This window comes from Diplotaxodon limnothrissa, linkage group LG3 (genome assembly GCF_057381915.1).
Source record: "Diplotaxodon limnothrissa isolate DT_005_m linkage group LG3, D_limnothrissa_male_GT1.1, whole genome shotgun sequence".
Lineage (NCBI taxonomy): Eukaryota > Metazoa > Chordata > Actinopteri > Cichliformes > Cichlidae > Diplotaxodon > Diplotaxodon limnothrissa.
In genome coordinates, this window is record NC_140598.1 from 46,271,023 (window position 1) to 46,296,540 (window position 25,518).

The 25,518-nt window shown below is 39.4% G+C and overlaps 2 protein-coding genes and 1 pseudogene across 4 annotated transcripts; all 3 read right to left on the minus strand.

Moving 5' to 3' along the window:
• Positions 1-3,943: 3,943 nt before the first annotated feature.
• Positions 3,944-9,018, minus strand: LOC146636131 (E3 ubiquitin/ISG15 ligase TRIM25-like). Its single transcript, XM_085349465.1, has 7 exons — positions 8,321-9,018; positions 7,686-8,045; positions 7,435-7,530; positions 6,734-6,967; positions 6,381-6,528; positions 6,217-6,276; positions 3,944-6,119 (listed from the first exon to the last, which is right to left on the minus strand). The coding sequence occupies exons 1-7, from the start codon at positions 8,570-8,572 to the stop codon at positions 5,590-5,592; spliced, it is 1,680 nt and encodes a 559-aa protein (XP_085205591.1). The 5' UTR covers positions 8,573-9,018; the 3' UTR covers positions 3,944-5,589.
• Positions 9,019-9,129: 111 nt separating this feature from the next.
• On the minus strand, positions 9,130-16,127 carry LOC146636132 (uncharacterized). 2 transcript variants are annotated; one of them, XM_085349463.1, is made up of 7 exons: positions 15,909-16,127; positions 13,811-13,926; positions 12,472-13,611; positions 12,147-12,383; positions 11,824-12,048; positions 11,506-11,569; positions 9,130-11,115 (listed from the first exon to the last, which is right to left on the minus strand). In XM_085349463.1, the coding sequence occupies exons 1-7, from the start codon at positions 16,042-16,044 to the stop codon at positions 10,043-10,045; spliced, it is 2,991 nt and encodes a 996-aa protein (XP_085205589.1). In that variant the 5' UTR covers positions 16,045-16,127; the 3' UTR covers positions 9,130-10,042. The 2 variants fall into 2 exon arrangements, with proteins under 2 accessions (XP_085205589.1, XP_085205588.1); XM_085349462.1 differs by having other exon boundaries at positions 9,347-11,115; positions 15,870-16,127.
• Positions 16,128-20,309: 4,182 nt separating this feature from the next.
• LOC146636133 (uncharacterized) lies at positions 20,310-25,192 on the minus strand (annotated as a pseudogene). Its single transcript, XR_014905460.1, has 8 exons — positions 24,975-25,192; positions 24,194-24,324; positions 22,901-24,046; positions 22,592-22,828; positions 22,274-22,498; positions 22,085-22,136; positions 20,718-21,887; positions 20,310-20,500 (listed from the first exon to the last, which is right to left on the minus strand). The product of XR_014905460.1 is annotated as an uncharacterized LOC146636133 (transcript).
• Between the last annotated feature and the right edge of the window lie 326 nt (positions 25,193-25,518).

A 25,518-nucleotide genomic window follows, 5' to 3' on the forward strand; every position in this document is an offset into this window, starting at 1 on the left:
TTTTTCTTCTGTCTTTTTGTCTTTGGCCTTCAGCCTTGGAAGAAAAAATAAAAATATTGAAAACCTTATCAGCACACTAAATATACAACACCTTGCTATATTTCAATTGTTTTAGATAGAAGTTGCCACTGCTAGCTAAGTCACTTTTGAATGGTGCTAATGAGAAGAAAAAAAAAAAAAAAAAACCTGCCGAACAATGAGGCTGCTGTTGTAAAAACGCCAACTTTCTTGCGTTGGCAAGGGGTCGTTAAAATATCACTAAGACCCTTTCTTTATGTGTGATTCTTCGTAAAACTGTGTTTTAATCGGTTAAAACTGTAAAACTGACGACATAATCTATGTTTGAAAAAGAGCGCGAACAACCGCGAACAACTATTCACCACCTGGGTCTGTGCTTTTTAACACAACAGCGCATTCGAAAACAAGTTATTGGCTGCAACATATTAATATACTTGCTTTTTTACGGAAAAAATAAACATAACGAAGGTTCCGTTTTACTTACAAGTTTCTCCAAATGTGTTCTCCAGTCGCTCGAGAAGGGCAGCCATATTGAACAGAATTTTCTGTCAACGTCGTTCAGGTTAGAGAGAAGACGTCATGACGTCATGACGTCCACATGCGGAGCTCGGAAAAAAACATTTACTCAAAAATCATAATTAAGAAAGCAGTATTTACTCTTAACTTCTAAGCCATGTACAATTATAACTGTTTGAATCGTTAACCGAACAGAAAAGTTTTAAGTTGTTTCAACTTTGTGAGGAATTTTAATTGTTATATCCACAAACTTTATAAGTCAGGTAGACTGTTGGGGTTTACAGTGTACAAGCACTGAAGAGGTAAATCGGTGACTGATAGTGCTGCTGTCATGGTGTGCTGTGCGCAGACAGGAGAAGAGGACCCAAACACTGGACTCACAGTGAACGAAGAGAGGCAGCTTTATTGTGCTGTGGCAGAAACTCCAAACATAAACTCACAAGAACAAACCTAAACTGAAAACATGAGGCTAATAAAACATTAGAAAAACCTGAAAACGAGGGACCACGGAAGCAAAACACACAGCTCATTAAGGGTAAGACGCAACGCTGAACATGGAGGACACACACTATAAAGACACAGGCAAGATCATGAGGGAATGAGGAAGAGGTGGGAACACAGCCGGGAGAAATTAGACCTAATGAGACAGGAAGCGAAACTGGAAACACTGACATAAGACATGAACCTTCAAAATAAAACAGGAAATCCACAGACTGAACACAGAGACACAACTCCGACAAAGAATCACATTATTGTTTCTAGGATTAATTTTAAAGTTATTCTTTATTATTAAATCACTTTAGTAAAATAAAGTGTTTCTATTGCACTGCAACTATTTTCACTTTTATTTGTTGTTATCTTCATGTATATTAATCTTTCTTTATTAACATATAATTATTGTTCGCTTCAGGAGACAAGTACCATCTTCTGTGACAAACACTAGAATTTTGTTGTATACCTTTTTTCCCTTCAAGCTGTGGATCAGGAAACAGCTGTGACCAGTTCTTCCATGTAATTTGTGAGCAACCGATTTAGGGAGTCATTGATTTGCTTTTGCTTTAGTAGTGGAATGCATTTTTTTAATGTGCTCAGTTTGGGATCAACAACATGTTGAAAAATTAAGTTGTTGCCAATCTTAATTTCTAGATGGTATTGGATACTGTTGGTAATTCGGAATAACTTTTTTTTCTCCCTGTTTACCTTATGTTTATCTTCTTGACTGCCATACTTCCATTAAACCATTTCTTGTGAAGCTTCAGCAAACAGCACGTGTTAAATAATGGCGTTGTGTCATATTTTTATATTTAAGGACGAACTGCACACCATAAGATATGCCAAGTCTTCAGCTAAGACCCAGCTGAGTCATATTATTTGATGCATCTCAAACTGTATCCCATCTGTGGCATTTTATGTAGACTCAGCTAAAAAAATGTAATTGAACTGTCATGGTCTGTGGCCCTGTGTCTGAGGAGTGTGTGTGATGCCCTGGTGGCCACACCCCCGGGCTGGGCCATCACCTGCACACCTGCTTTCCATTCTGGACAATTACCTGGAGGACCGTTTAACCCTGCGCTGACGGATGCTCCACGCCTGTCCGTCAATCACCCCTCAGTGGTTACGATCCAGCATTCGCGTCTGCAACCTGCCTGTCCTCCTGCTTGCTCGGATCACCCTCAGATTTTTTTTTATCTTATCTTATCTTAGATTCGCTTTATAAAATTCATTATGAAACAGTGATTCATCTTTCAGGAATTGCACCCAAACAAGAATGTCCTGGACTGTTAGAATTATTTTTTTTCAGGTTCATCAGCATCTTTTTAAAGGACAAATTTGTACAATTAACAATTGAAGAGAGACAGACCTTTATAATATTTAAAAATGTAGGTGTTCCCTACAGAGAAACTGCAAAGAAAGTCAAAAATTTAAATTACGTTAAAAAAAAATCAGGAAGTGAGAATCAATTGAAACAGGAATTTAGAATCTCTTAATTCATGTAGACAGTTTACCCAATTTAACATAAACCAAGAGCACAAGCAATGCCAGAGATACCTTTCCTTTGAGATTACATCTAACTTTCATGCTATTTGTATAAAGACTAAAAATACGCTAAACGTTAGTCCTTGTTGTGAAAACGCCATCGTATGAATGACACATTTTCCATAACGGGGGAAAATGCACACTGCATTGCACTGACATGGCAATACATTTTCATGAACAAAGGTCATCCTATCAGTCCAGGAGATTTTTTTGTGGGTGCAGTTCCTCAAAAGATGAATCACTGTTTCATTATGTAATGCACACAGTGCAAAAATCATCCAATTCCAGTTTGTATTTTTGGTTCAAGAATATATATATATATATATACACAGGATAACAGTTATTATTAATAATAATAAAAAAGATAATAATAATAACAAAAATGTCACCTCCAGTACTGGTTTGATCAGAAGGAACTTTCTATGTAAAAGCCAAGAGCATTTCCAGTTAGTGTTTTTAAAAAGTATTGTTCAAAAGGACAGAGGATGGTTATTTGATCTCCTTGTTGTTGTTTAATCATTAACCCTGACCTTCAGTAAGAAATGTGACGCCTGCTATTCTTTAGATGTTGTTCTAGATTCTTTTGTGACCTTGTAGATAAATCATCAATGCACTCTTAGAGTAATTTTGATTGGCTACAGCTGCCAATCAAGGCAAGTTCTCAGGCAAATTATAGATATGAAAATGACCAACAAAAAAGCAAACTGGGAGCAGTCAGGTATAATATTTTTTTTTCAAAAGAAAAGTGAACAGAATACAATTAACAGATTAAGAATAGTTTAGCTATCGGCAGCTGTTAAAGACAGCAAGCCAGTGATAGCTGTGACACTATGTCTATCCAAATAGATGTATGGCTATTAATTTCAGATACAGTCAGAGAGAGCGAAGCAGCAGCAGCTCCCTCCCCAATGTTGCCTAGATGTGCCTAAGGTGAGCTCATTTGATTTTTATTGAAGGTGGAACATGAACAGTTCATTACTGGCCACCATTATGAGGAAAATATAGTTCCTGGTTTAAATCAAATTCAAAAGAGAGAAAAGAAAATCAAAAGAGAGAGATATGTCTCAAGAAGGGAAAGGGGTCCCCACAGAAGCCGCTTATGTGCAGATTTTTTCTTTAACTTTAAAAAGTTAAAACTTTAGAGATAGAGATACATGCGTCAACTTAAGTAAAAGTGAAAGTGAAAAAAACAGCCTCTGAAATGTACTCCAAGTAAAAAAAAAGTAGCTCCTTAAAAGTATTTTTACCATTTGTTTTTAAGCACATGTATGTGAAACTTGTGCTATATTAATATAAAAACAAAACAATTTTAGTATACAAGAATACAAATGTTATTTAAATCTGGATTGTACTTCTAATGAAAGTGGTCAGAGTGAAGCGTTATGTAGGAACCAAGCAGTAAAAGAAACAAAAAGATTCTGTTGTCTGATTTAAACCTCATCTAATCACAAAACTAGTATAGTCCAGGGTTAAAGTGCGATTCACAGGTGGGGAAACCCAACGATCTTTTAGGGTTAAACACATGTCACATACAGATCCAGTATATGATTACAAATGACAACATGACATGTAATCTTTAAGTCTGCAGTTTATCAAGCATGAATGAGCACTCCTTACGTTTAAATCTAAGCTCTCGGCTTCCTTTCCTGTCCTTTCTTTTGTTACATCTTTCTCTATCTCTGAGTAAAGTTCTCTCACACTCTTTTCTCTCCTTGTGTGGGAAGTAGTCTGGCTCAAGTGTCAAAGAAGGGTGTAAATAAGAAGAATCAGCAGACATTTTGGGTTTACAGCAGTGATGGTCCATTTGAAGTTGAAGCGCATGTGTCCAAAAAAATAACACACTCCTTCAGAAGCACTGTGTCGAGGCTTGGTTCGTTTGGCGAGAGCCACATGATGAGTGACGTCTGAACCTTCATTCAGTATATCACAGGCTCAGCACCTGATTCAGTTGTTTATAAGGGAGTTTTTCCTTCCCACTGTCACAAAAGTGCTTGCTCATATAGGGGCCATTTGATTGTTGGGTTTTTCTCTGTATCTATTATTGTAGGAGCTACTGTACAATATAAAGCACCTTGAGGCGACTTTTGTTGTGATTTGGTGCTATTTAAATGAAATTGAATTGAATTGAATAAATACAGCTAAATGGCTCTGTTAAAGTTAAAGATAGTCTTGAAAAATCACTTCGTTACCTGAAAACAAACAAAAGAAAACATTCCTAATGCTGCACGTGTTGGTTTAGCCTGGGTACATCAGACATGACCTCATCACCCCTTTGAAGTCCAGAAACTCTAGACAGGCATTTATTTGTTTATTTATTTATTTTTTCAAAAACAAAACAAAAAAAAAACTGAAGCTTTTATCAAAACATGATTCAACACTAGAAGCTTTTCAACACAGTCCTATCTGGTGCCATCTGGCAGCCAAAAATATGCAGAGCCACTTGAATCTGTGCCATATGGCCATCACTAACATGTGGAGAATAATGTGCTTAATGTGTAAAAAGTTAATACTTATGAGACAAGTAATGAGTATTCCAACTGTTAACCCACTTTGTCACACTGTGAGATACAGCAGCTGAACCTTTAGGGTTAACACACTGCGCTAAAACAGTTTGTGTGTGTTTTGCCGACGTTTGTTGAGCTAATAGAAATGTTGCATTTGAAATTACCTACCACTTAAAAAAATACTTTCATTATATTTGCTGCTTTTCAGTAGCACTAAATATATGCTGAGGTACCACAGCCACAATTTACGAGGACCTGCACTCGTTCCGGCTTTAATCCCTGAGTATAAGACTAGAAATTACACTAGAAATATTTGTTTAAAAAAGTTGAAGCTCAAGTACAGGTATCTCTACTACTCAAGTACAGATACCTGAATATTCTACTTAAGTATAGTAACGAAGAATTTGTATTTTTATACTTCCCACTTCTGTGTGCTACGCTTTTGCGATGGATGACAAAATCCTTTAGAGATGGGATCTTAAAATATTTAACATCTCTATCACTTCGAAAAGATTTACCATAACTTAACCAGCTGTGCAAATACTCCAGTATCATACCATTCATAATTTATCCCAACCCCAGGATAAAGAGGTTGGATGAATGCAGTCTGGACTTGATGGATTAGAATCATTGGGTCAGAGACACGATAAAAACACAGAGTACCTGCTTTATAATCCAGGAAGACTCCAATCTTGCAGAGACCAGAGCTGGGCACCTTGGTTTCTACATTATTGTGACAGAATAAAAAGCCATCTGCAGTGCAATCTAAACTCCAGGACTTGTCATTTTTGCCAAACTGTGACTCATCTGATGTCCGGCTGATGTTTTTATAAGCCACTGCTACAGACAAAATGCGAGCATGTCCCTCTACCTCCCAGTAACACCGGTCGGACAAACCCTCTCTGCACAGCACCTGGGGAAATTTAGTGAACCTGTCCAGATGCGCTGAAGCCTGGCCGGGTGAAGGCCTCATCCTGCGATTCTCGCATATCAGGTGGAGATAACGATAGTTTGAGGTCCCATCCAGTGTGAGGGGATAAACATCTGGCAAAAAATATAGCAAGTACGATCAATATTACCACTATTTTCAACTGTAACGGACTACTATATGATTTTATAATGTTTCAAGTGAATTTCATACAACGTAAAAGCTCTTCTCTGCTGCTGGGGGCCGGAGGTAGTGAGAAGTCAACATATGAAACTGTGAAGAAACAAACTGGAGTTATTAAAAAAAAATCACTGGGTATCTATGAAGCAACTCATCCACAATGCTTTCTTTTTCCTTTTTACATTTCCAACTGTTACCTGTGGCTGAGATCATGGGCCATGTTTCTTTCAGTGACATTTCCAGTTTATCTTTGAGCTCAGACAAACACTCGGTTATGTCTTTAAAGGAGCGTTGAGGAGGAGCTCCAGGTGAGCCATCTGGAGAATCCCAGGAAGTGGAGAGATGCTGTGAAATATAAGGAGAAGACAAAAATGTTAATTTTTTTAAGCAACCCATCATAAATCTAAACGATCTCATGCAGGTCTAGAATATCTGGTGTAATGTTCATTTTGGCCATTTGGATTGAATTGTGTTCAGTTCTCTCTTTTTTTAGGCCTTTGAAATCAGGTATTTTACAGGAAAACCTTTGCTATGTTGTAAGCAGCTATACCTGCATCAGATATATGAGGTCATCTGCATCCGAAGCTTTTTCCAGTTCAGCGTATGTTCTCTTCAGCTTTGTAATCTCCTCCTTCAACTGAGACTGGTGGTCCTCCACCTGAGCGGTGGCAGTTTTTTCTTGGGCTTTAATCAGCTGCTTCACCTCACTCTGTTTTCTTTGCATGGAAGAGATGAGCTCATCGAAGATCTTGTCACAGTCGTTCAGGGAAATCAGAGCAGAACTCTGTTGGCACATCGCAGATCTGTTTTTAGTTTAAAAGTTTGTCTTTATTCAGTTAAAACAACAACCCGACTTGATCTTTGAACCCCACAGACCGAGACAATTGTAGAGGATATGTTAAGCATTAAAAGACGCTAAGTTAACAACCACCTGTGGTGCACAAATCACACCTAAAGACAGAATGCTAAACTAAAAGTCATCAGATGAGAGGATTCATGTTTGTTGATGATGCTAATGAATTTGCAGATCAACAGCACGTCTCTCAAAGTAAAGGTAAAAAGAGCAAATCAAAAACAAATGCTGAGAGCAGTGCTTGTTTGTGCCCTCAAGTGGGTAAAAATCTTATTGCAAGTTTGATCAGAGCTAAATACTGAGACTATGTTAACACACTAAAGCTCATTTCAGCAGCTATCTCATTCACCCAGCAGTTGAATGCACATATCAGATCTGAAAACATTGCTTTTCCACACCTTGAGACTCTCCTCAGCTTGGCTCAGTTCTTTCAGCTTCTTCTCTTTCTTTTCGACTTTGTCCTGGATTTTCCTTTGATTTAAAGCCAGCTGATTCTGCAAGAAGGCATGGTTGCATCCAGTGAGTCATTTAAATATTAGTAATCAGTAATGTAATTAATGAGTACGTCTGATGGCCACGTGTCGTTTGGGAGCACAGAAACATTTGGACTTTGAAAGGTAGCATTATGTGCTCGACTCCTTGCCCCCACCTTTGCCTTATCCTTGAGTGCTGAAGCGGAAACACATCCGTGGCCCTTGTGCTCATCCACTGTGCACAAAGAGCAAACAAGCTGCTCATCTTGCTCACAGTAGAGCTCCTTTAACTTGCTGTGCTTCGTGCACATTTTCTCCTGTATTGACACTGTAGCTGCCACCAGCTCGTGCTTCTTCAACACAGCAACACTGTAGTGAGGCTCGAGGTGAGTGGGACAGTAAGATGCCAAGCAGGTCAAACATGACATGGTGGCTTTGATTCTGATCCCACAGCAAAAGTCACAGGCAACATCTGTTGGGCTGGCATAGACCAGAGAAGGACATGTTGACTTTGTGCTCTTTAGCTTATTCACAACCTAGACAGAAAGACAGAAACTGTTAGGATGTGCTGTAAATAGAAATAGAATGTTTTTGAGGCTGGCTTCATAAGGAAGTGTGTTCACATAAAAATGGTTAAACTCTGGAGTTCAAATAAATATGTTGGTACAAACTGGTACAAAACCAGTTCCACTTGTTTAATTATTTACACAATTACAGGAAAAAGGGGGGGATGATTTCTTATGTAACAATACGACTAATACGTTATCTGTGAACTACAGAGTCTGTGCTAAGTTCATTTCTGTCCCCTCACCTCGGCCAGCATGTTGTTCCTCCTGAGAACAGGCCGATGGCTGAATGTCTCCCTGCACTGAGGACAGCTGTATTCACCCTTCTCCTCCTCTCCATCCCAGCAATGCTCAATGCAGCTTTTACAATAACTGTGTCCACAATAAATGGTGACGGGTTCTTTCAGAAGATCCAAACACACTGAACAGGAAAACTGAATGCAGTCCAGGTCAACTCCATGTGGCTCATCTTGCTGACTTTGCTGCTTGCAAGACATTTTAATTGTGGTATTATTAAGAAACAGAACTGGACTGTCCCTGAGTTGACATATCTCTGAAGATCTTGGCAAAGAAAGCAGCAACTGTCTGCTTTCAGCAGAAGTGGAGAAGTGGAAACAGGTCAAGTGTTGAAGTGCAGTCAATGTCCACCCACTTTAATTGTCGTCACATTTGCGTTAATGATTCATTTTAAAGGGGAAGATAGAACAAATCAGTTTATCAGTCATAGAGACTAGCGAGCATACAGAGTCTATAATTCACTGCTGCATTTGCATCTTTCAGAGTCTGAGGAATGCTCTTGGGGAAGAATAACAAGGCTTACATTGTAGTTTTACACTGTAGTACTGTTTGTTGCCTTGTTTGTATTGTCCATTCATCGTTGTGTCATCTCCTACACATTACTATTAACCACAAAGTAACCTTAAAATAACCAAGAATCAACTGCATGTTTTTAAAACATGTGTAACAAGAAAATGCAAAAAATGCAAACTCGCTCTTTTTTTTTCTCAAGTTCACAAAGGAGTCGTTCTAAAGACTGACGGTTGCCAAGTCTGTAAGGGTGAAAAAAGCTAGCAAAACAGATTTGGAGAAAAACTAAATCTGCAATGAGATTAAATGCTGGTAGATTAAGCTAAAAATACAATAAAACAATGTAAATGCGGGATGACCCAAACTGTACATCCAGGACAGATTTGCTCATTAATAAAATAAGGTAACTATCCAAGTCTTGCACAGTAAATATATGGACTACGAGTACAAACCACAAACATCCAACATTTCATGTAGTACTAACACACTGCTCTTGCCTTTCTTTACTCTTAAGATCCAGAACTTGACCTCTCACCGCCTTGTGGGTGTTTCACATATGCAAACATACTTAATAGACCTTCTTATTGCTGGTAGTGGCATCTCATGACACACATACATTTCTTTGCTAGAGTTCCCCCCATTGATCAGAGCATGTAAGTGCAGTATGACAATCCTGCCTAAAAGCAGTATTCTCAAAACGAAAGAAGAACTGGACAAAATGGAAAACTCCCCAGAAATTAGTTTTTTTTATTGCTTAAAAGCAACAGGGACAAAACAGGGTCAACAATATCTTAGAAATATGTAACATGACTAAATATTCCATGACAAGTTAACAAAACCAACTCCCACCACAATTTTTTGACTTACTTGTTGACTTGTTTGTCTGTGATGCTTCTCGGTCTGAGACATTCGTCCACAGGAAAAAAAATATGACTACAATGCATTAAGGCCCTCAGAAGATTATGCAAAAAGTCCACAAAAAAGGTAACTGCTAGATAAGTATTCAACAATTTGCCAACAAACCTGATTCCAAATAATTTAACATGTTCTCTTCGATGTATGTAGTATTATTATGCAGTTATTATGTGAAGTGTAAGAACATCAAGAAATAATAAGATGCTTTTTTCCCTTCCACTACCTGGATGATAATTATAAAAATCTCACTTAAACCTGATAAGACACTTTCCTTTCTCCACTATAGCCTCACACGCTCTCTGTGCAGCTTCTGATGGGGACTTAGCATCATTAGCTGCTTCATTTCCAATGAAGCCACCAAATACTCCTCCTGCTGCTGCTACTGCCACACAAGCTGCTCCAGCAACTCCTACAGCTGCTTCTCCTGCTGCTGCTGACGACACTCCCATTAATGCTGGAGCCTTTTTTACAGCGTTCATTAACATTACGTTATTCATGGCTGTGACAGCTAATCCAACCATTGCTGCTACACCAAAAAAAGCACCGAGCAAAGCTCCTGTTGCAATCCCTGTCAGTTTGGTCAGAAAGCTGTTGCACACATCAGTTTTAGCCTGGTTTCTGATCTCTTCTGCAGTTTTATCTGGCATTGAGTACGAAATGTGCTCGACCCGTTTCTGTATTGCCGTCTCCACATGTTGCAGCATTTTATTTGTGTAGTAACCTCCGTTTTTTTCCACCACCATATTTTCTATTGTTTTCAGCAACTCCTCCAGCTGGAACTGGTTGCTCCTGTAGTTGTTTGGCTGGTTGTTGTTCCAGTGTTTGTTATCAAAGACGTGACACCGACCACCACACTTTGACACCAGATCACTCAGATTTTTGTTCTGACTGACAAAATCTTCAATTTTCATCTTTTTGTCGAGCTGGTCACCGTGAGTGAAAACAACGACAGCATATTTTAGAGCTTCATCTGAGAAATACTGAACTATCTTAGTGATGACAGCCTGCTCGTGCTCTGTGAATTTACCCACTTGAAGCACAATGAGAAAAGCATGAGGCCCAGGAGCACACTCTGTCATACAGCTCATTATCTCAGGCTTCAGATCTTCCTCAGACCTTCCTGTGTCAAAGAAACCAGGGGTGTCGATCAGAGTGATGCTTCTTCCACTGACTGTTTTGGTTTCTGTTTGGCATTTCATTGTTCCAGAGTTTGGAGAGTCATAAAAGGTAAAGTGCTCCTCTCCAAGAATGGTGTTACCCAGGTGACTTTTCCCAGATCCAGTTTTTCCCAGCAGGACCAACCTCATCGTTGTTGACTCTACAGGAGAAAGTTGACTCTGTTAAGTACATTTGTTTCTCTCTTGTTTTTTTTCTCTTTTTTTTTTTGCTGCTGCAAAGAGAGACGTTTCTTTGTGGTTTGAGGTTTTGAACAGAAAGCAGTAGATAGTTTATAGTTTTACTTACAAAAAACACACTTCTAAATGAAAAACTAGTGTTAGAGCCAAAGGGGTTTACTGGAAGAAGTATCTGGTAATTAATAAAAGGAAATCATTAGGAAGGATAATGAAATATTGGACTGTCTGAATAATCCACTCCATTAAGAGTTTGAGCTATTGCCCTCAGGCTGTTAATTTGGTAAATTTAGATGCATTACTCCAGCACTTTGGGTATTATTATTTTTCATTCTTTCTCAGTATTCTATACTCACCTAGATTGTGGACCTTTTGGTGAACATGTTGAGTGAAATTGTCATTTTGGAAAACATCAAATGCCTGCAAAGACAACAAAGTATCAACATCAACAGCAATCCTTGTAAAAACTCATCAGATGGAAATGCAGATGAAAAAAGTAATTATTATTATCTTGTGTAGTTCATGTAATAGAGTGAAGAAAAAACGATTCATTACAAAGTAAAATGAAACAAATATTGATATGGAACGTAACTTTACTTTTCCAAAGTGTTTTTCAACACTCAGCACACTAATGGTTAGGAGCCAATATTTAAGGAAAAGTGCTTTGTCATTACCTTGTGTGAGTCCTCGTCATCGGGGTGAATGACGATGCGGATCAGGAGTGGTGTGATGCCCACCTGCTCCTCTTCAAATACATGAACTTCCTCCTTTAAAGCCCTCACCACCTCACTGACAGGAAACTGCAGGGCCATCCCAGCACCGAGGACGGGAAGAGCAACAGATCTGAATCTTTTCTTCGCACAAGAAGATAGGATTGTGTTGATGCCCATTCGAAGAACCTATAACACATAACAATGCTGCATTATGACAAATGGCTTCATTAAAAAATGTCCTCACAAACAGACAGAATAATAAAATCCCTCCTTTACTATCTCACCTGGACTGCAACTCCGTCCGGGTCACCATCCCAGGGAACAAGATTGAGGAAGAAGACTGCATTAGACTGAAGTCCAGGTAAGCCCTCCAGCAGTACTGAGTCACCAGGCATTGTTTCATCTTCTGCTTCCTTTCTAAACCTTGTGGTCAGCTGTGGTCCAGCTACTTCAAACAAAGCATTTCCAACACGGGTAGAGAGAGGATCATGGCCAACCATAGGAGACACCACAGCATCCACCTAGGACAAGAGCAGGAGATTTGGTGGGCTTAGAAAATGTGTTTTATTGCAAGGTGTTGTTTATTTTAATTACAGCAACATTTCTCACCTGTTGGCTCTCGATCGATCCCTGAATAACCTCCATGTGGACTCTGCCTCCAGGAGCTCTGGCAGTGGCTCCTCTTGCCGTATCTTCATCAGGTGTATCTATCCCTTGGAGAAGCCTGTCACATGCTTCCTGCATGGCCCTCACTGCCTCCTCTCTGTTATCAATCAGGATGATTTTGCTCAAACTTCGACCTCCCACACTGCCAAAGTCCTTCACAGCAGCAACAGTTGCTTCAGTGCACACAGTGAGAGGAACCCCAGACACACCTGAGCTGATACAAGGAATGGCTATGGACTGAAACTCCATTATTTCTGAAAACTTTAAAGCACAATGCACAGTTTTCTCCAGTAACATCTTATCTCTGTTACTTGCTTTTCCACCTACAGGCCCAACTGCATGAAGCAGTTTCTTGCACTTTAAGTTACCCCCTGTGGTCACTACTGTTTCTCCTATGGGAATTTTCCCCAAACACTTCACTAATTCATCACTCTCTCTCTGTATTTCAGGACCACCAGCTCGACTCAGTGCAGCAGCAACACCTGCAGAGTGGTCCAAGTCCTGATTGGCTGCATTAACCAGAGCATCAGCGTGTTGCTTGGTGATGTCACCCTGACACACAAACACCTGGAGCCCATCACAAAGGCTGTAGCTAGCAATGGTTGTGCTTTCCTCTCTTAAACTCAGAGATGCCATATTGTCAAGTAAACTTGAAGACTGCTCGATGTCTAACAACCTGGCATGAACCAGAGACAGTTCTCCAACAACAACAGCCATCCCAGACTCATCTGTGTACACCTTCACCTCACCTGCAGTCTGACAAGAGCTGCTGGACTGAACCAAAGCTTCAACTTTGTCAGGGTTTACCTCATAATGGCAAAAGTAGCCACCAAAGAGAGCGTCTACCTCAGCTTTCCAATCACTAACTTCATCTGCAGCAGCAGGTTGAGCTCGCCTCCTGACTAAAACTCTCCCCTCCTCACAGTAAAGATCAGCAGAGCAGGCTAAACAGGCAAGCATGTTCTCAAGTTCTTGCTGAGCATGTGGACATTCTTTCAGGTAACGAAGGAGATAATTATCAACGTGTAGTTCATACTCTTCATCACTTGGTGGAAGAGACGAGGCAGGAATGTTCTCAGGAGTCTGTGATTGGGAATAAATGCAAATGAGAGGAGGTATCAATCGGCAACAAAGACCACCTTACCACCTTATATATATATGTGTGTATATATAAATTGATGATTTGATGATGTGTGTGTGTGTTGTGTGTGTTCCTATAGTTATAAATTTATTAGCTATTCCACATTTAAAAACCTTGATTAAATTAATATACAAAATGTACCGCTACTGTAGCAGTGGGGATGGTGTAAGTTTCCAGACTTTCTCGGACTGTGATCACCAAATGACGATCTCCAAGCTCCAAAACATGCTCTGATCTTTTAAGGACTCGCTGCTGATCTGTAGACAGACATCTGGAGTTATACAGTGGATTTGTTTTACATTTAAATTATATATATAGTAAATTATTTTCTTTAAAGCCTCCTTCCTTTTATTCTTTACATCTCATGCCTGTCATATGTTACAAATGCCTTTCAACAACTTGCCCTTGGATTTATTGCCGATTTTACTTGACCTGGGATAGTTGTAACATGGGTCAGTTGTAACACTTCCAATTTCTCCAATCAGGGCTAAGTTTCAAATGATGTGACTCATCCTGTGCATGCCCAATTCAGTTCTGCTATCACATGTGAAAAATCAGCACATTTTGTCAAACACAGACAATTTAACATGAAAAAAAGTAATTTGTATGCCAAAAAGTAAGTTTTTCTACTTTATTTCAATTTCTAATAGCATTATCTGCTTTGCAGTTAAACTCATCAAACTTAAATTATGTTATTTGTATGTCTATGGGGATATATTCTGTGTAGGTCTATAGAGCTAATGTTTTAGCCGTTGGCTGTAATGTTAGCTAGTTCATGGCTATAGGAGTCTGGGTCAGTTGTAACAGCAACAGTCTGGGTTAGTTGTAACAATAATGCAGATGTTACAACTTACCACACTTTTACTTTAACTTATATTAAACAAGTTGGGGCAATGACATCAGCAGAGAGAGGTTCACTGGTCGCTTTTGTATATGCGGTTAATGCCATTAGCAACACAACTACTTCACTGTTTGTGTTCCCACACATACATTATGCAGACCACTGTGTCAGAGATGGACCAGTAGGAAGTACTGGTAGTGGAAATAAATCAGGATGGGTGCAAGAAACAGATTTCCTCATCTTTCTGAAGCACTTTGCAAACCACACCAAGGTAAGCCATGATAAAAAGTAATGGAATTGCGATGCTGGTGAACAACTACATTTTTTCAGCTTCATTGTTATGTTCAAAATTGGTGCAAGAGTTGTAGGTTATAATGCCCACTGAGCCAATGAGGCCAAACTCAAGGAAGACCAACCAAAATTAATGAAATATTCAGTTGCAGAAAATTCCATAATTTGTCTTTTTTGGGGGGTTGGAATATGTTCAAAAGCTAGATTTCTGCATTCTGTCACACACACACACACACACACACACACACACACACACACACACACACACACACACACACACACACACACATAGCTACACAAATGGCTCTAAGTGCATTCATGTGTTGAATAAAAAAGATTACATGTTAATGTTTTGTTAGTACCCTTATTTCATTGTGTTACATTTCACCCCAGGATATGTTACAACTCACCCAGACTACGGGGTTAATTGTAACATTTCACTCTTCGTGTTTGAGGCCACACCATGCAATGGGTAATTGTGCTGCAGAGAAAATAGCTGCACTGTTTAATAGCAGAGACATGTAAATACTTTGCATTACATTTTGAATCCACCACCTTAAAAGAGCTCCAATTTACAGACAGAAATGTCAAAAATGTTACAACTATCCCCGGTCTCCCCTACTTGCTGATTTTACTACCTCGGTCAACCCACATTTGTTCCACTGATGCAACAAAAACTGCATTTGTATTTGAGTGTACTGCAATATTCCAGTCTTCTCCTTAACAGCTCATCCATAGAGAAGAAGATACCACCAGTTACATAATAACTGGTCGTTTCAGTTCTGTCGCACAGCCTTAACTGAATGGTTAACTTTCACTTTCGATAGACCCTTATAGACTCTTCCTGTTCAGGTTTTCTTTCATGCAGCTCATCATTATGTTTTCCCTCAAAATTTTAAACCTCGTTGTTCTGACTGTTTTTAGCAAATCTTAGCAAAAAAGAAAATAATAAACAAATAATTACGACTGGCCGTTTGCATACTTCGACAACTATATGACGTCTCGTGAAAAAGCATACGAAATATATTTAAATATATGTACCCATATTAAAATTAATGATTTACCTACCCCTTTCATATCTGAAAGCAATACCATAGACGTCCTCACCCAGTCTTATCAGTGGGCCGCAGTCTCCTCCGCCCGAGATGGCGCGACGGAAATATGTTTCTATTCCTTTTATATGCTCTTCGCGGAGACCGTAGCACTCAAAGAAAACCGGGTAATGGTACATATCACCCATCATCCCGCTGTAACTAAAGTTATGTAGAGCGTGTAGCAGGCATCAGATCTACAGCTGATCCTGAGAGATGAGTTGTGCCGTTATGATACGGGCGCAAAATGAGTGCTGGTACGTCACGGGGGCCACGTGACCTAACAACTGCATCAAATTCGTGATAAATTTAGAACAGCAGCAAGTAAACAGCTCCAGGGCACATCACTGGACTGAATGCGTAGCCTTTGGCAAGCAGTGGAAGTTATAATAAACCCTTTAAGCCTTCTTAAACTTCACTTTGATTTCCCTTCTTCAAGCCTATTCACTTTTTTTTCCTTAAGAGAAACAACTGTTTGAAGGTCAGATGCCCTACACTGTGTTGTTTCTCTGCCTTGTACAGCTGCGCAAACCTTCACCAACCAGCTCAATCTCTGCGCAGTATTTACTTTTAAAGAAATGGTATTGTGGTTTTGCACACATTCATTTTCGTTTCTTTGTGATTTTAAAAGATACTTTAAAAACTTTGTAATGCAGTAAAAACAAGAGCAAAAGTGCATGCTTTTGTTATTTCATTTGAGTATAATTCTGTTATTTCTATGAATTTTTATTTGTGAATATAGTTCACGTGGGGCATTCCTTTATATCAATAAAATGTTTTCCTTAAATGTTTAGTAACGAAGCTTATGGGTAAGTTCAGTAAGGAAGATGAAACCTCTAACATCTGTCTGCTCTCAGGTGTAGCCTGCTAAATCTAAGCTTCACATCACTTCCTCTTCCCCACACTGTCAAGCTGTTTGCAATAACACTGGTCTAGTCCAATCATCTTTTTCCTGGCCTTCTTCAGGTCAGTCAGCATTCACGCAGCATAGCTCTGTCATTCTCCTTTGCAAACGCCTTCATGCATCCCACCTCCTCCCATCACCACCTTTTATCACTCAGGCTCCATTTACATCTCCATCTTTATCTCCACCACCAGCGTCTAGACTCCAGGGTGCCCTGCTGTAATCTCTATCACCGCTGGGATTCCTTTCCTTCGAGACGGGCCATTGAATTCTAACCGCCAAATACCGCTATCTAAATTCTGTACATCAATAAATCATGTTCATTTCTTTCTAATAATCTCTCCTTCTTGAAATAAAATGAGTTATTTGTAAATAAGTGGACATGAATAACTCGAGCTTGTTATATAATGTTATAGCATGTTTTTAACTGCCTCATTCTCTTTATTTTTACAGCTGCAACACATTTTGGGGTCAACTTGAAAGAAAGGCATGTGAGAAATGTAAAACTGATGTCAGAGGTCAAATGTGACCTCCAAATTATAATTTGATATTTAAAATCCTCATATATCGTTATCATTTCCCTAATGTTTTGTGGAAGGTGGACCTTATTTGACTTTGAAGAAGAGGTCCGAGATCCAAAGTAATGTGATATTTACAACCCCCATTACCTGTATGGCCATGTGTTGTTAAACAGTGGCAGTAATAAACTCACTTTGACCAGATCAGTCTATTGACTCTGAAGAAGAGGTCTAACATCACATGTGACATATTTTAGATCTTTGTATAGTGCTTTTGATATGTTAACAATACACACCACATTTAGTTACATAGTTTTTAATTTGTAACAATTTTGGTTAAGTTTCCAACAATAAATCCTTAAGATGGCTTTGGAGAGTGGGCCGGAAGTCTAATTTTAATGGTTACCATGACCCCCCATACTACACTCCTACACGGATTTATCAGAATTTATTTAAACCTTTTCAAGGTATGGCATTTACAGACAGAAGGAATGAAACACACACACACACACACACACACACACACACACACACACACACACACACACACACACACACACACACACACACACACACACACAGGCAAATGCTGCCAATAATATAACCTCCTTGGCAGAGTTAATCAACTTGACTGGAAGCAGGAAAAAAATCAAGGCGAGACTTAAGTAAACTTTTTATTCATCTACAAACTTTGGACGCTTGTATTGAGATGCAGCATGAATGCATGAGTAAAACCACAGTTATACTAAGTAAACACCAACACAAACCAGCCATGAAGCTTATCAGCAGCTCCCTGAACCAACAACATTTATGAAAGCACACATGTAAAGTGACAAATGACTCTATATCAAAAACAAGGATCAGACTAATCTGAGAAAGGACAGGAGTTCATGTTCTCATACTGGCAAGCATTCACCCTGCTAGTCTTTGGCAGCCACACCAACACAGCAGATCTGTTGGCTACAGTCTGCTGGCTGTCCCCTATTTTTGGATATGGTAAAGTGACTGGATTCATCTGTAGCCATTCAGAATTAGGAAAGTAAGTTGTGTGTGTTCCAGTGTGTACTATAGTATGGATATCTGATAAGATTTATTTCACCCAATTAATTTTTGCAATCTCCATCAAATCCATATATTATGAAATATTAATCACAATATGGTCTTTAAATGTTCTACCATAAGTTTGATGCCCAAAGAAAAAAAAAAAGAGCTATATTTATTAACTTATTTTATCAGGCAAACTGTTGAACTGTGCTAAGAATATGTGGCTCATAGCAACTGATGAACAGCCTCAGAACAGCCACTTTAAGCACACGTTCCACAAATTTAACACTCGAGGATCAACAGCCTGGCGACCACAGTGGTGCATGTAACAGCTAAAATAAATACATCAATCAGCAGTTAAAAAAACACAAAGTGAACTGAAACACTGAAGCCTGAGGCACAGCTGAAAATTAGATGTAAATACAAGAATAGAAACAAGCTCACCAAATCAACTTTAACAGTGGCACTCACAGATTGAACTGTTGCACTATCACTAAACTACCTGCATATATTAACACTTCAAAGCTGTTATTCAATGTGGTAAATATGACAAAGATGATATAATTTCTTCACTCTGGCATAACACCAAGAATCACCTTCCTTCAGCTGAAGGCAAGTATAGAGAGACTAAGTGAACAGGTGTCGCTTATAACCAAGCTGTTGAAGAGTCAGTGTTCATGCTGCATTCACACACTTATCAGGGGAACTCCAGAAAGAATTTTCCACCGCACTTGGAAGATATAAAGCTTCCACTTTTTAAGCCATCATAAACAAAGCTTTTAAGTTTCTTCAGTTTCTTCTAGTTTTAGTACATTAAAACCTCATTACCAGTACAAAGGTTACAGTAGATTACCAAAAGGACAGAAAGGACAGCTGCATGCTGTCAATACTAAGAATATGGAAAGCATGAATAATAAATAGGTGTGTGCTTGGCCTCACCTATATTTACGGGAAAGAACTAATAGCCTGAGTGGTATCTAGTTCCTCAATCTTGCACAGTTTGCATTACACTGTCATGCAACAGTGTGACAGAAATTGAACTTGACCGTAAACAGGAACAAATAGAGGCAAAAATTGCACTTCATGGCAACATTTTTATAAACCTTCAAAATCATGTACTGGCACCAAGTGGCCCTAAAGATTGTCGACAGCTCTCTAAAGAGCTTTTAAAAAAAATGTGAATATGTGTAAAAATAGATATGTAAAATGGAAAAAGAGTGTATGCTCATGCAAATTCACACACACTATGACCTGGGAAAACCTGTCTGAAAACAAAAGAAAATAGATAAATGGAAAAACTTTGAAAACTTTTGGAAAATTAGTGTTTTTATTGTTTAATAAGCCATCTTTCATCCTTCAATCACATCACCAATATATCATACATATATCAAGTAGTTCTATCATTATCAGATCATTTACAATTAAGTAAAAATAGAGATTTGACAATTTCAGAAAAATCAAACACAACCTAATTTCTTCAGTCTTCAGTAGCCTGATGTGTTTTATGGTCCCAAACAGTCTTCTCCTTTAGTCACAATTGAATGAAAAATTATGATCACAGTGGACTGAGGAACAACCTCACAAACACAACTATACTTATAGACCCTGTGAGCCTCTTTAAACTCGTCGTTTTAATTTTTTTATGGCTCGCAAACATATTAAACAAAAATTTCTCATAAACACACCAAACGATATGTTCCCACCACCGCTATCAGGCAAACATTTGTTATTGAATAAAGTGTTATGTAATGTGTACCACCTTTTAAAATGTAAACATTAATTGTAATGTAACAACATCAAAAGAAAATGAAATAATCAAATGTTTACAGGAATATCTGATTATTGTAAAAACAAATTTTACTTTAACTGAGTGAGAGATTTTCTTTTTCCTTCTACAGCCTTGTATGTTCCCTGTACAGCTTCTGAAAGTGACTCTGCATCCTTAGCGGCTTCATTTCCAAACACCTCCCATTACACCTCCTCCTGCTGCTGCTGCTGCTCCCACCAAGCCTACTGCTCCAGCAACTACTAGTGTTGTTTGATTTTCTGCAGCTGGCACATGTGCTGATGTGAAACGCTTTGTTGCAACATTCACCGGTTCTGGGTTCTTCACAGCTTTGATAGCAAATTCAGCCAGCATTACTGCACCGAAAAAAACCCTAGCAAAGGCCTAGTTTCAGTCCCTGTCATTTAGATCATTCACATCACATAAGTTTTAGCCTGGTTTCTCATCTTTTCAGCTATTTGCCAACAAACCTGACTCCAGATAATTAAAATGTTTTCTTCGATGTATGTAGTACTAATATGTGTAGTGTAAGAACATCAAGAAAAAATAAGATGCTTTTTTCCTTTTCACTACCTGGATAATAATTATTAAAAAAATCTCACTTAAACCGGATAAAGGACTTTCCTTTCTCCACTATAGCCTCATATGTTCTCTGTGCAGCTTCTGATGGTGACTTAGCATCATTAGCTGCTTCATATCCAAGCAAGCCACCATATACTCCTCCTGCTGTTGCTGCCCCCAGACCTGTGGCTCCAGCGACTACTAATGCTGTTTGTCCTGCTGCTGCTGCCGACACTCCCATTAATGCTGGAGCCTTTTTTACAGCGTTCATTAACATTAAGTTTTTCATAGCTGTGACAGCTAATCCAACCATTGCTGCTACACCAAAAAAAGCACCAAGCAAAGCTCCTGTTGCAATCCCTGTCAGTTTGGTCAGAAAGCTGTTGCACACATCAGTTTTAGCCTGGTTTCTGATCTCTTCTGCAGTTTTATCTGGCATTGAGTACGAAATGTGCTCGACCCGTTTCTGTATTGCCGTCTCCACATGTTGCAGCATTTTATTGGTGTAGTAACCTCCGTTTTTTTCCACCACCATTTTTTCTATTGTTTTCAGCAACTCCTCCACCTGGAACTGGTTGCTCCTGTAGTTGTTTGGCTGGTTGTTGTTCCAGTGTTTGTTATCAAAGACGTGACACCGACCACCACACTTTGACACCAGATCACTCAGATTTTTGTTCTGACTGACAAAATCTTCAATTTTCATCTTTTTGTCGAGCTGGTCACCGTGAGTGAAAACAACTACAGCATATTTTAGAGCTTCTTCTGAGAAATACTGAACTATCTTAGTGACGACAGCCTGCTCGTGCTCTGTGAATTTATCCACTCGAAGCACAATGAGAAAAGCATGAGGCCCAGGAGCACACTCTGTCATACAGCTCATTATCTCAGGCTTCAGATCTTCCTCAGACCTTCCTGTGTCAAAGAAACCAGGGGTGTCGATCAGAGTGATGCTTCTTCCACTGACTGTTTTGGTTTCTGTTTGGCATTTCATTGTTCCAGAGTTTGGAGAGGGGTAGGTGGCAAAGAGCTCCTCTCCAAGAATGGTGTTACCCAGGTGACTTTTCCCAGCTCCAGTTTTTCCCAGCAGGACCAACCTCATCGTTGTTGAATCTAGAGGAGAAAGTTGACTCTGAACAGTAAGCAGTACATGGTTCATAGTTATAGCAATAAAAAACCCCACTCCTAAATGAAAAACAGAGTTAGAGCCAAAGGGGTTTAACTAAAAGCAATCATTAGGAAGGATAATGAAATATTGGACTGTCTGAATAATTTGAGTTTGAGCTATTGCCCTCAGGCTGTTAATTTAGTAAATTTAGATGCATTACTCCAGCACTTTGGGTATTATTATTTTTCATTCTTTCTCAGTATTCTATACTCACCTGGATCTCGGACTTTTTGAGTGAATTTGTCAGTTTGGACAACATCAGATGCCTGCGAAGAAAATAATCGAACATTCAATGAAAAGTTTTAAAAAAATACTGATATGGACGTATCTTTTCTTTGCCAAAGTGTTTCTCAACACGCAACACTCAGGAGCCAATATTTAGGGTAAAATTCTTTGACATTACCTCGTGTCTCTCCTCATCATTAGATTGAATGACGATGTGGATCAGGAATGGTGTGATTCCCACCCGCTCCTCTTCAAATACATAAACTTCCTCCATTAACACTCTCTCCACTACACTGACAGGAAATTGCAGGGCCATCCCAGCACCGAGGACGGGAAGAGCAACAGATCTGAATCCTTTCTTCTCACAAGAAGATAGGATTGTGTTGATGCCCATTCGAAGAACCTATAATGGGTAAAAATACTGCATTATTACAAATAGCTAAGTTAAAGTTGTCCTCACAAACAGAATAATAAAATCCCTCCTTTACTATCTCACCTGGACTGCAACTCCCTCTGGGTCACCATCCCAGGGAACAAGATTGAGGAAGAAGACTGCATTAGACTGAAGTCCAGGTAAGCCCTCCAGCAGTACTGAGTCACCAGGCATTGTTTCATCTTCTGCTTCCTTTCTAAACCTTGTGGTCAGCTGTGGTCCAGCTACTTCAAACAAAGCATTTCCAACACGGGTAGAAAGAGGATCATGGCCAACCATAGGAGACACCAAAGCATCCACCTAGGACAAGAGCAGGAGATTTAGAAAATGTGTCTTATTGTGAAGTGTCGTCATTACAGCAACATTTTTCACCTGTTGGCTCTCGATTAGTCCCTGAATAACCTCCATGTGGACTCTGCCTCCAGGAGCTCTGGCAGTGGCTCCTCTTGCTGTATCTTCATCAGGTGTATCTATCCCTTGGAGAAGCCTGTCACATGCTTCCTGTATGGCCCTCACCGCCTCCTCTCTGTTATCAATCAGGATGATTTTGCTCAGACTTCGACCTCCCACACTGCCAAAGTCCTTCACAGCAGCAACAGTTGCCTCAGTGCACACAGTGAGAGGAACCCCAGACACACCTGAGCTGATACAAGGAATGGCTATGGACTGAAACTCCATTATTTCTGAAAACTTTAAAGCACAATGCACAGTTTTCTCCAGTAACATCTTATCTCTCTTACTTAGTTTTCCACCTGAGGGCCCAACTGCATGAAGCAGTTTCTTGCACTTTAAGTTACCCCCTGTGGTCACTACTGTTTCTCCTATGGGAATTTTCCCCAAACACTTCACTAATTCATCACTCTCTCTCTGTATTTCAGGACCACCAGCTCGACTCAGTGCAGCAGCAACACCTGCAGAGTGCTCCAAGTCCTGATTGGCTGCATTTACCAGAGCATCAGCGTGTTGCTTGGTGATGTCACCCTGACACACAAACACCTGGAGCCCATCACAAAGGCTGTAGCTAGCAATGGTTGTGCTTTCCTCTCTTAAACTCAGAGATGCCATATTGTCACGTAAACTTGAAGGTTGCTCAATGTCTAACAACCTGGCATGAACCAGAGACAGTTCTCCAACAACAACAGCCATCCCAGACTCATCTGTGTACACCTTCACCTCACCTGCAGTCTGACAAGAGTTGCTGGACTGAACCAAAGCTTCAACTTTGTCAGGGTTTACCTCATAATGGCAAAAGTAGCCACCAAAGAGAGCGTCTACCTCAGCTTTCCAATCACTAACTTCATCTGCAGCACCAGGTTGAGCTCGCCTCCTGACTAAAACTCTCCCCTCCTCACAGTAAAGATCAGCAGAGCAGGCTAAACAGGCAAGCATGTTCTCAAGTTCTTGCTGAGCATGTGGACATTCTTTCAGGTAACGAAGGAGATAATTATCAACGTGTAGTTCATACTCTTCATCACTTGGTGGAAGAGACGAGGCGGGAATGTTCTCAGGAGTCTGTGCCTGAGAAAGACATGCAAATACAAATGGCTATTAACATATAGCAAATTGTCCTTACATTAATAATATAATCGAATTTACAACATTCATTTAATGTGGATACATAAAACTATTAAAAAAAACATGATTAAATTAATGTATGAACTTTACCTCTGCTAGAGCAGAAGTGGGGCTGGTGAGGTGAGAGGTGTCATTTTCCAAACTTTCTCGGACAAAGATCACCGAGCAACGATCTTCAAGCTCCAAAACATGCTCTGATCTCTGAAGTACTCGCTGCTGATCTGTAGACAGATATTGCAAATTACAGACTGAATTCCTTATATAACCTAAGTATTTTTTTATTTTTCTTCCTTTGCCATTCTTCATCGTGTTTTTTCTTCTCTTCTCACTGAGTGACAAAAATATAAAACGTCTAATTTAATATCAAATGTGTCACACGCACAATGTTTCCCTGACTACACCAGTGAGAAAGCATGCAGATGATTTCAAAGTCTACCTCTGCTTAAGGGCTTGTACAGCTTATTTTACTTCCTCTACTAACTCGTACAAACAGCAAATACAATAAAAACTGCATATGCAGAGATATCTGGGTAGCTCTCTGCCTCTGTCTAAACAGCCCATTTACAGGGGAAAGACTTCAAAAATGAGAGGTTTTTCCTGAACTCGTAGCTGCTGACCACCAAATGCTTTGTATAACATTAAGTTTCGCTTTCCAGACAAACTTTCGATTACGTTTCCTTTTTCACTACACCCACTTCCAACAGTACATCACAGTGGAAATATAAGATCTTTTAAACAGCTGAGACCTTTCTGTTACGGCTATTTTAACCGAAAGAGAATAGTAAATTAACTAATGGTCATTTGTAAGTCTTCGACAACTGTAGGATATTTCATGCATAACAAAGTTCGTTCAAAGGCATGATAAAATTACCTTTTTTATTTCGGAAAACCACACTGTAGACGTTTTCGTCCACTCTCGTCACCGGACCGCACCCTCCTCCGCCTGATTTGCGGTGAATACCGAAGTATTTTTGTAATCTCGTCAGATGTCCTTCTTTAAGACTCTCACACTCAAAGAAAACAGGGTGCTGGGTCTGATCACCCATCATCCCGCTGTAACTGAACCAAATATAAGCAGCTCAGCACTCACTGATCATTGTATGTCTACCACAGGTTTCTCTCGTCTATGCGTCACATGGGGGTGCATGACTAAGCATCCGTGCATGTAGCTAATGATACATTTAGAACAGTAATAACAACGCCTTTGTGGTAAACTAGTCTGCACATTAAAGACTTTATAAAGGTCCCTGTACGAAAACATTTTAAAACCAGTTGTTTTTTTTTTATCCAAGTCTGGACTTCTGTAATTACTGTAATTACTGATATTTATTATTATTATCATCACATTGTACCCGTGCAACTTTCCATTTCCTTCTATGAAAAAGTCAATTTCATCTAATTGAAAGCAGAAACTA